The 11,709-nt window shown below is 35.8% G+C and overlaps 1 protein-coding gene across 1 annotated transcript in view; it reads right to left on the bottom strand.

Moving 5' to 3' along the window:
* ANKHD1 (ankyrin repeat and KH domain containing 1) overlaps positions 1 to 11,709 on the bottom strand; it is a 165,344-nt gene that overhangs the window by 71,031 nt on the left and 82,604 nt on the right. Inside the window, exon 11 of the mRNA XM_006891229.1 lies at positions 9,729 to 9,838. Within this exon, the coding sequence (XP_006891291.1) occupies positions 9,729 to 9,838 (110 nt within the window). The remainder of the gene's footprint in view (positions 1 to 9,728; positions 9,839 to 11,709) is intronic.

Here is an 11,709-nt window from a genome sequence, read left to right on the forward strand (position 1 = left end):
CAGGAGAGGAAGGCCCTCTATGAGGTGGATTGATTCAGTGACTGGAATAATTGGGATGGGAGTGTCAGAGACAGTGCGACTGGCACAGGATAGAGCGGAGTTTAGGGCTGTTGTATATATAGGGTCGCTATGAGTTGCAGGCGACTCAACGGCACATAACAACAACATTTTGAAATAACATTCCTTTTACAGATGTTTAAAAGATAAGAATTCCCAAATGATCCGTAATCAGTTTCCCGTAAGGCCAATACCATATGAAACAATCAATTGCTACTGCAGAGAGTTTATTCTTGATTAACCTTTTTCTTTTACAAGGAAGAAGAAAAATGATTACTTGAAACAGAAAAGTTTATGACAAGAAAAGGTCTCTATTTCTCAGATAGTATTTAAGTTGAATAAATATCATAGAAAAAGGACTCAGGATGGGAGGTATCACAATTTAGCATTGTTATTGTTGTTGTTAAGTGCACTTGAATCATAGACAACTCATAGTGACCCTCTGAATGAAAGACCTGAACACCTGTATAAGTTTTATCATTTCTCTAAATGTTCAGAGTTTCCAGATGCAAACTATTTCGGAAGTGGATGCTACTCCTGCTTTAGATCCTTTTTTAATTTGGGAGCATTAAAATGTCTGATTTTTTTTTTCTGGTGTTATGTGCCATCGAGTCCTTGCGACTCCATAAATAAGCTAGTTAACTCTTTCAGGGATTAAGAACTTTCATATATTAAAGCAATCTATAAAATATAATGAGATAAATATGCTAACTGTTCACTATGAGAAACTCCTATATGATTCCTTTATGATTTGAGGAAAAGAAAAATGGGGAGAAGAAAAAAAAATCTCAGAAACAATAAAAAAATAGCCTAGAGAATTTAAATTATTTGCCCACAAATATATCAGTCAAAAAATGAACTGAAACTTAATACCAGCTCCTTGTTGCTGTTGAGTACAACCCATAGTGACCCTATGAAGAACCCTGTCCTATCCTGTGCCATTCTCACAGGACACATCCTTGACACACTCTTTTCCTAATTTTGAACCATGCAGTGTTTTCTTGCTCTGTTCTGAAGACTGCTTCCTGGTCCAAGTATAGGTTCCACAAAAGCACAATTAAGTGTTCTGGGATTCCCATTTTCCTGAAGGTTAGCCACAGTTTGTTGTGCTCCACACAATCAAATTCCTTTGCATAGTCAATGAAACACAGTCAGACATTCCTCTAGTACTATTTGCTTTCTGCCAAGATCCATCTGACACTGGCGATAATGTCTCTAGTGCCACAACCTCTTCTAAACACAGCTTGTATTTCTAAAGTTCTCTGTTGATGTATTATTTCAGTTGTTTATGGATGAACTTCAGCAAGATTTTGGTTGTATGTGTTATTAGTGATACTGCTCAACAATTTCCACACTCTGTTGGGTCACATTCTCTTGGAATGGTAATAAATAAGGATCTCTTCCCATCAGTTGGTCAGGCAGCTGTCCTCCAGATTTTTTTTTGCACAACCTGGTGAGCACATCCAAGGCAGCATCTGTTTGCTGAAATATGTCAATTGGTATTCCATCAATTCCTAGGGCTTTATTTTTTTGCCATGTCCTTCAGAGCAGCTTGAACTTCCTCCATTATCACTGTCTCTTGATCACATGTTGTTTCACGAAATTCTTCTTTTTGGTACAGTGAGTGTATATAACTCCTTCAAATTTTAAAAAATCTCCCTGGATCATTCAATATTCTGCCCATAGCATCCCTAAGAATTACAACTTGCAGCTTGTATTTTGTTCTTTAGTTCTTTCAGCTTAGGAAATGCTGAGCAAGTTTGGCTCTTTTGATTTTCAGACTCTAGTTCTTTGCCCTTTTCATTATAATACTATGCTATGTCTTCCCAAGATGCCCTTTGCAATCTTCTATTCAGCTCCTTAACTTCTTGATTTCTTCCATTTGCTTTGGCTTCTTGGCATCCTAGTACAATATTCAGAATCTCTTCTTACATTCATTTGAGTCTTGTCTTCTTCCTCTGTCTGTTATGATCGTCTTGATCTCTTCCCATAGCTCATCTGGTCTTCATTTACTAGTGTTCCAGGCCTCAAACCTTTTCTTGGTGAGTTGGGATTTTAAATTCAGGGGGGATAGATTCAAAATAAAATTTTTATTTCTGTGGATATGATTTGACCTTTTTAGCTTTATCTGAACTTGCATATAAGTAGTTGATGGTCTGTTGCACAATCAGCATCTGGTCTAGTTTTCACTGCTGATATTGAACTTCTCCGATGATTCCTTCCACAGATGTAATACATCTTATCCTGTGTATACCATCAGGTGAAATCCAAGTATACAGCTTGTGTTTGTTTCTTTTATAAAAGGTATTTGCAATAAATAAATCCTTGGTTGTGCAGAATTCTATCATTTTATCCCAGCCTCATTTTTGTCACCAAGTCTATGTTTTCTGACTACTGATCCTTCTTCCTGGTTCTCAACTTTCACATTCCAATCACGTATTATTATTAATGCATCTTGGTTACATGCTTGATAGATTTCTGACTGCAAATGCTGGTAGAAATCATCTATTTACTCCTTTTTGACTCTGGTTGTTGGTGCATAAATATGAATGATAGTGGTATTAACATGTCTTCCTTGTATGCGTATGGATATTATCCTGCCACCCACAAGACCGTATTTCATCACAGATTTAGAAATATAATATTAAAATATAAATACTAATTTTAACTATGAAAGCAATCCCATTTCCCCCCTCATCTTTTCATCTTCAGCATAGTAGATGGTCTGGTTCAAAATGTCCCATTAGTACTGAACATCCCATGGGCTGTCAAGAGAACTCATGTATCTAATATAGCATGTCTTCCACAAGCATATCTTCCTTTAAGTAGACTGGAATAGTAACACATGTAAATGAAATGTTACTGTAGATCACATATGTATTCACCAAAACAGAGAAATACTGCTACCTAACCATAAGAGACTATCACTTGACATCTAAACTATCCACATTGTTATTGTTCATGCTTTGGGAAACTCTGACCCCGATGCAGTTGTCTTCCACAGAAAAGAACCATGACTAGAATAATAGCAAATTGGTAAGAAAGTCAGAAAAATATGGTCATGTAAAGTAGGGAAAAATTAAAAAGGAAGAAAAGGACAGTAATGTTTTACAACCCAAATTACATCATTTCCACCTGAACTTGAAATAGTTCAACATTAAAGAAACAATTAGAATAACTGTTCTATAAACAAAGGAAAACAAACATGTTCCTTTTAGTTTATGCAGAAAAATCTGTTGACAAACTTCACACTCCTGATTTAAAACACTTATCAAAATAGGAATAGATGGATAATTCTTTAGCAAAATTAAAAGCAAACATACAAACCCCAGGGCTAACATTATTCTCAAAGGAGAGAGACTGAAGGCATTGTTCTTGTGAACATGAACCAGATACATCATCACTTCTATTTAATATTGTATTTGAAGTCCTAGCTGGAGCAATAATGGATATAAAAAGCATCTAAATTGGCAAAGAGAAAGTAAAACTATTTCCATCTGTAAATAATAATATATTCTATATAGGAAATCCCAAAGATTCACCAAGAAAATTATTGGATCTAATTATCTGATTCAGCAAAGTAGTAAGGTACATCATCAATATACAACAGTCTACCAGTTACCTCTACAATAACAAAGAGGACTCTGAACAGAAAACAACACCATTTATAATAGCCACTGAAAAAATGAAGTATTTTTAGGAGTAACTCTAACAAGAGATAGAAAAGACCAATACAAAGAAAACCACAAAATACTATTACAGAAACTCAAAAATACCTTCATAAATGGAAAAATGTATCATGCTCACAGATCAGAAATAATGTGAAGCGGCCTAGTGGCAAGAAGCTGCACTACAATCCCAGAGGCATGCAGTTCAAATCCACCAGATGCTCTGCTGGAGAAGGAGGGGCAATCTCCTCCTGTACCAGCCAGATCCAATTTGACGGCACACACACAAAAAATAATAAAAAATAAAAAAACCACACCAAAAAACAAAATCAACAAAAAAAGAAATAATGTGAAAATGTCAGTACTACCAAAGCTCTCAGATGCATTAGAGTTACACTCTTTTTCCATAGCTGCTCAATCTGTATGCTAAACAAATCATTTAAGAAGCTAGACCATATGAAGAGGAATGTGGCATGAGGATGCTTTATGCAGATGGTATTATTTTGTTTGATATAAGTGAAGAGGACTTGAAACCTGCATTGATGCAGAAGATCAAAGACTATAGTCTTCAATATGGACTACATCTCAACATCTAGAAGACAAAAATCCTCATCACTGGGCCAACAGGCAACACTGTGATAGATGGAGAAAAAAGTGAAGTTGTCAATGATTTCTTCTTGCTTAGATCCATAATCAACACTCTAATTACCAGTAGTCAAGAAATCAAATGTGTTACACTGGGAAAATATGTTGTCATGGATTTCTCCTAAAGTGCTAAGGCGTAATTAGTTACTTGCTATGTATCTCAAAGCTAGACAATGAATAAGGATGACAAAAGAAGAATCAATGTCTTTTGAGCTGTGGTCTTTGAGAAGAGTTCTGAATACCCTACAGACCGCCAAGAGAAAGTGCAATCAGGGTTCTTCTTAGAGGCAAGGATGATGTAGTTTTATCTCATATATTTTAGATGAGTTGTTAGAAGGTGCCAGTCCTTAGAAAAGGACATCATGCTGTTCATCAAAAGAAAGGAAGACATTCAACAAGATGGACTGGCACAGTGACTGTAAGATGCAAATCAAAACTAGAATGAGATACCATCTCACTCCAGCAAATCTAGTCAAGTTAAATAAAATGTCAAATGACAATTCCTGTCAAGAGTGTGAAGAGACTGGAACCCTCATACACTGTTACTAGGAATGTAAACTGATGTAACCATATGGAAACCATTTTGGCACTTAGAAAATTAGGATTAGAAATACTAATTAGATCCAGTAATCCTGCTGGTAGTTATATCCCAAGTAAGTAAGAGATACAACACAAACTTAAATATTCACACGCACCATTATGTACAACAGCAAAGAGATGAAAACAATCCAGTGTCCATCAAGAGATGAATGACTAAAGAAACAGTGCTATATTCATTCACTGGAATAATATGAATCACCTAAAAAATGATTATGATTTTGTAAAGTACTGTATGACATGGATGAATCAGAACAAATTATGCTGAAAAACAAAAGTCTCAAAAGGACAATTATAAGACCACTTGCATAAAAATCTAAGGAACAAATATGCAAATGTGGCAACATAGGTAAAAATAGATGCATACACATATATAGAAAGAGATATGTAAGTAAATGCATGTGGTTGTCTATACGCATATATATTCATGTTTGTACATTACAAGTATATCCACATATGTAACAGTGGAACATTTAAGGAAGCTTCCTATACAAATGACTTGGACTGGTTTATAGAGTTAAATAAAGCTTGGGACTGTAGTCTGGGGTAGAGGATAGAGGACAACTTTGTCAACTGGCAAAAACTGTTCACAAAGACAATTTATGTGCGAGTTTGGTGCATAGTATCTGTTGTTGTTAGGTACCATCAAACAGACCATGACTCATAGTGACCTTATGAGCAGCAGACCTGAACCCTGCCCTATCCTGCACAATCCTCATCATCCCAGCTATACCTGAGCCTATTACTCCAGCCACCGTGTCACTTGATTTCACTGAGGGTCTTCCCTTCTTTCGGTTACCCTCCATTGTTGCAAACTTGCTGTCCTTCTCCAGGGACTAGCCTATTTTACCAACATGGCCAAAGTCTGTGAAATGAAATTACATCATCTTTCACTTTTTGGTGCAACCAGGCTGCATCCTCTCGAATTCATAGTTCTGTGTTCTTTTGGAAGTCCATGGGGAACTGAGCACTCTTTTCCAAATCCTATAACTCAAAGACAGCGATTCTTCTACTGTTATCCTTACTCAATATTCAGCTTTCAGATGCACAGGAAGCAACTGAAAACATATGGCTTAAATAAGGTGCATGGCAGTTCTCAGACTAACATCACTGCTCTAGGGTCTTAAAGACTTAACAAGTGGCCATCTAAGATTTAACTGTTGATCTTTATTCATATGGATCCCCCAAAATAATGAAGAAAATCAAAATCTCAAAAGAAATTAGCCCAGGATACCAACAGTCGACCTTCTTCAAACCTATTATCAGAAGAACTAGATGGCAGTCGGTTACCACGACTTATTGTTCTGACTGTGACACAACAGAAGTTCCATACAGAAAAAAAAAGTAGAACAAAATACAACTTTTTAAAAAACAACAAAAATGGGCAGAACTACAAGACAGAGACTAGAGAAACTTAGCAAATTGAGGATTAAAGCTATTTCTGCAGGTCATCTTTCAGCCAAATATTAGATTAAGTTCTAAATTAAATAGTAGAACCCATGGGTAATATACTCCCTTCAGCAATGAACTATTTGCAAATAGTCAACATTTATCCAAAGCAAAATGGAAAAGGTAAGAAGGGAAAGGAAGCTAGATCAATGGAAACAATGAACAGAATGGAAATGAGAACATAGGCATATTGTAAAAATTGTAACCAATGACAGAATAATTAGTTTAAAATTTGTTAAAAGGGAAATCTAATATACAGTGTAAACTTGTTATGTTTTTAAGTGTTCAGTGTAAACTTCTTAACACACATTTTTTTTTAAAATAAATGAGAGGATAGCAAAGGGTTGGCTAAAAGGATTAATGGAAATGACAATCACAGGTGAAGTGAAAAAAGTAGTTACATTGAGGGTATCGTAATTAGTTATAAAAAAATGTAAGGGAGCTCTGGTGGCCTAGTGGCAAGACACTGCACTGCAATCCCAGAAGATCACGGTTCAAATCCACCAGATGCTCTGCTGGAGAAGGAGGGGGCAATCTCCTGTACCAGTCAGATTTGACTTGACGGTACATGTAAAAATAATACAATAAAAAAAAATGTATATGGTTTTTGGTGACAGATCTGGGGAAAGGTCGGCCAGAGCCATGTCTGCCTGCAAAGATGGCAAAAACAAGCAAGCCCCTGAAACAACCCAAGAAGCAGACCGAGGAAATAGATGAAGAAGATAAGGCTTTTAAAGAGAGAAAAAAAGAATAGAAGAAACTAAGAAGAACTAAAAACAAAGCCTGCAGGCATAGTTTGTCCCCTTTCCATGGATGGAATTAAGAAATCTGGAAAAAAAATAAGCTGTTCTTTATAACTGAGGCAGTGATCAACCTTACTTCTGTTTCTGTCTAAAACATCTGAATTCTCTGCTATAACATCTGTTGATAACATCTGTTGCCACCTGTACTTAAAATCAGGTGTTATCTTGTAGCCTATTACATATTTACAAATAAACTTTGGTAAAACAATGAAAAGAAAACCCACAAAATGTGTATGAATGGTAGAGTAGAAGGCTGACTTGCTTTTTAAACTTCTACTCAAATCACAATAAAAAATAATGCATGTGAATAATATTATCATAATAATGAACAGAAACAGTAATAAACAGCCTAACCACACACTACATACTCATTTTAGTCAGCAATAATTTTCCAAGAAATGTTCTCAGATACGTATAAATGTTTCTTATTGGAAATGTTTTACAAGAGAGTACTCGCACAGCTTTTTAAACACCAGATACAAACAAATTTTATTCTCTATAGTCACCTTCATTGCTGTGTATGTCTCACATACATTTTTGAGAAATATGTGTGTGTGTGTGTGTGTGTGTATAAAAGAACTCTGGAAAAAACGCTAGAAAGCAATTTAAAATGCTCTCATAATAAAAATTAGTGAAAGCATTTCAGCAAGAAAGCAGCACATATATTTAAGTGGAATGTTACTTATAATTTCCCCTATCTATAAGGATTTTTTTTTGTACATAGGTACATTGGTACTTTGAGCTGCGGTGCTGGAGAAGAGTGTTGAATGTACCATGGACTGCCAAGAAAACAAAGAGATTCATCCTGGAAAGGGTTAAACCAGGCTGCTCCTTGGAGGCAAGGATTCTGGGGCTTTGTCTGACATACTTTGGACATGTTGTAAGGAGAGACAGATCTTTAGAGAGGGACATCATGCTGGGCAGAGGGGAGGGACAGCGCAGGAGGGGAAGAACCTCTATGAGGTGGACTGATTCAGTGACTGGGGTAATCGGGATGGGTGTGTCAGAGGCAATGAGATTGGCACAGGATAGAGCACGGTTTAGGGCTGTTGTACATAGGGTCGCTATGAGTCGCAAACGACTCGACAGCACTTAACAACAACAACAACAACAACATAAGGATTATTACACACATGAACTGCTAGCTAATCTGAGTTTTAGAAAATCAAAGATTAAAACACAACAGACAGGAATAATAATGCTGTTAGGATGATGAACAATAGTAGCTTTGTTTTAAATGTTTAGCTAATCAAGACAGACTTAAATTTAAATCTAAAAGCTTTGAGAAGCAAATCATAGTAATATGATAATTCATGCAATTCTGTGAATGTATCACTGAATTTGTGACATGTCTAAATAAACCAAAACAAAGCCCATTGCCTTGGAGTCAATTCTCCGGCTGTAAATCTTTATAAGAACAGACGGTCCACCTTTCCTCTCAGAGCAGCTGGTAGATCTGGACTGCCGATGTTTCAGTTAGCAACAGAACAAACACTGCACTATGCTGCCAGAGCTCTTTATAATAAATGGCAGTTGATTAAGTACAGGAATGTAAAAAACGGTTGGAGTGTAAAGAAGCAACAAACTAGCAGTTTTGCCAAGAAAAAAAAATTTCCTATTAAAATTAATAACTTCCAAATACATTTCATTCATGTGACTAGATAGCTTTAAAAAAAAATAAAGAGGATGCCAAACATATACAATACAAACCTTTCCTACTGTTTTCTAAATACAAATAAATATAATGAGTCACAATGGCAACTAACAACAACCAATTCCTGAAGGCACCTCTGAGTGATGCAAATGACTAAAGCACTTGGTTCACTGCTGATTAAAAACTAAAGGTTCAAGTTTGTCTAAAAGGGCCATGGGAGAAAGGTTTCATGTTTCTGTCAGAAGAATCAGCCAAGAAAAACGCTTAGGCCACTAGGGAGTACAACTCTACTCTGACACACCACGGACAGTTTTAAGTTAGAGTGAACTAACAGGCAATTGGTTTAAGGTGTTGAAGGGAATCTATCATTCAATTTTGAGTCTTTGTTTATGCAAGAAAATCACCTGAAAACAAAAACAAAACCCACAGAAAAGTATCAGGTGCTTTTCCCATTAGCTCCTCTTATTGGCTTTAAGGAGTTATTTCTCTGGGATGGTCTCTTGACTTCCCAAAGCAGTTCATGACCTTCTCATGTGCTTCCATAGCACTTACATAACCTCAGTCAGCAGGAGTTAAGAAGTGCTTTCCTCAGAAGTGAAGTGTTTTCAACATGCTATCTCTCAACTGAGACTAGAATTTTCTTTCATTTGGAATCACTATCAGTTGGAGTCATCTCAACGACAACTGATTTGGTCTTACTTTGTAATATGAAAGAAATGGTGTACGTTTAAAACGTGCAATTTAGTAGGATTTACATATAACACAAAACTCCCACCCAAATCAAGTAAATACGTAGCAAACCTCCCAAAATATGTAAGTAATACTGACAGAAATATTTAAAATTAAAAATCTTACTAAATCAGCCCCTGCTTGAAGCAAAACATCTGCAACATCTGTATGTCCATTTTCACAAGCATAGGTTAAGGCTGTGTCACCTGTTGCTGTTGTAGCATGAACATTAGCACCTAGTGAGAAAAAAAAAAAAAATCAGGCATTCATTTTGTGAATGGTAAAATTACATTGCTGTCATCGTTATGTGCTGTTGAACTGGAAATGACCCATAGCTGACCTTCCCGTGGGTTTACAGAAGCTGTAAGGTGAATGAAAAGAGAATGTACATCTTTCTCCTGCAGAGCAGCTACTGAATTTGAATTGCTTGACTTTGGTTTGGCAGTGGAAATCCTTATCCAGTAGGTCAGCAGCGCTCCCTAAAATTATATTTGTTGTTGTTGTTGTTATGTGCCGTTGAGTTGTTTCCGACTCATAGCGACCCTATGCACAACAGCCCAAAACCCTGCTCTATCCTGCGCCAACCGCACCGCCTCTGACACACCCATCCCGATTACCCCAGTCACCGAATCAATCCAATTTTGCAATCTGATGAAACTGGTAAATTAAAAATATAGAAGTAGTAGAATATAGTTTAAGTATCTTAAGTTTCATTTAACTATGTTTTGTTAAAATATTTACATCAAAACAGAACTCAGTCAAGCTTCTAACTTTTAATTTATGGGAAAACCAAAGGATAGAATAATAAGTTAAATGAAATTACAGATATGCAATCAATAGTGTACATGCTGGGAAGCCTAAGGATAAACATATTACTTCTTCAACCAAAAAATTATCAAGGGTGGGAGAGCAGATAGAGAATACACAAAATTAAAAGATATTTAAGAATCGTATCAATCAAAAGTACTATGAGTCTTTTTTCATCTATGCTTTTGGAAGGGGCCTGCCTATACTTTGAAAATTTTAGAAAAACAAGTAAGTGACAAAGAGGCTTTATGTGAAGTATGATAGTTCATGAACTAAGACTTAAAAGCTGAGTGATTTGATGAACTCTTTGGATTCATGATAGTATGGTTCTCGGTTTGCAAAATAGCATACAAAAGAGGCTTTTATAAAAAAATGCTTAATCATAAAAGCAATAATATTAAAATATCTATTGTATTTTCTTTAGTGCTACACTACAAGAACTCATGTAGATAAGTCATACTTGAGTATAGGGAAATTTTTTTACAGCAAAGATTATGTTAAAAAGTCATTCTCAAATTCTTGTGATAATTCTGAGAACTGGATACTTTAAATAAATAAAAGGAAGTAAACATCAGTGAACCAGATCATGAACCACAGTAATAAGAAGTCGAATACTGCATCTATTATGGATTCCCTTAGGAAAGTTATATAACATCACTGTGCATAAACTTCCCTACCTGTAACAATGTGTTATTTCACAGGAATTTATGATGATATATAGATAAGAGTTAGGGAAGATGTCTGATATTCAACAAATTAATAATAAACTTTTACTGCTTTTTTAAAAAACTCTTATAAAAAGCATGACTTTATGAGGAATAAATGGGAAGAATATAAAAAAGTAACGACTAGTAGATACAGATTTATGAGTAGGATCTTGACAGTAAACAGGATGGAGAGTGAAGACAATGAATTAGTAATACATATACTGATTACAATAATTATTTGAGTTAGGGAAGAGGTCGGCTTCTATGACTGATCTGTATATAAGTCCTAAATCATCAACAATTTGGCTTAAGAAATGGTCTGAATGTAAATGAACAGCAATATTTAATTTTAGAGCACAGGCCACAAAGAATTAGTAACTCCTCTCACTCATTGCCATCAAGCTGGAAGCTACTCACAGCTGATCTTCCAGAGAGCTTTAAGAGGCTTTACATCACATGGGAAAAGATTGCTCATTTATCAGAAATAGATGATTTCTACCAACTCTTACAGTCAGAGATAGATTGAACATGTAGTCAAGATGCATTGATAATAAAAGGCGACTGGAAAACAAAAGTTGGGAACAGGGAAGAAG

The sequence above is a fragment of the Elephantulus edwardii genome, unplaced genomic scaffold (genome assembly GCF_000299155.1).
Source record: "Elephantulus edwardii isolate Elephantulus edwardi_28Jun2011 unplaced genomic scaffold, EleEdw1.0 scaffold00095, whole genome shotgun sequence".
NCBI lineage: Eukaryota > Metazoa > Chordata > Mammalia > Macroscelidea > Macroscelididae > Elephantulus > Elephantulus edwardii.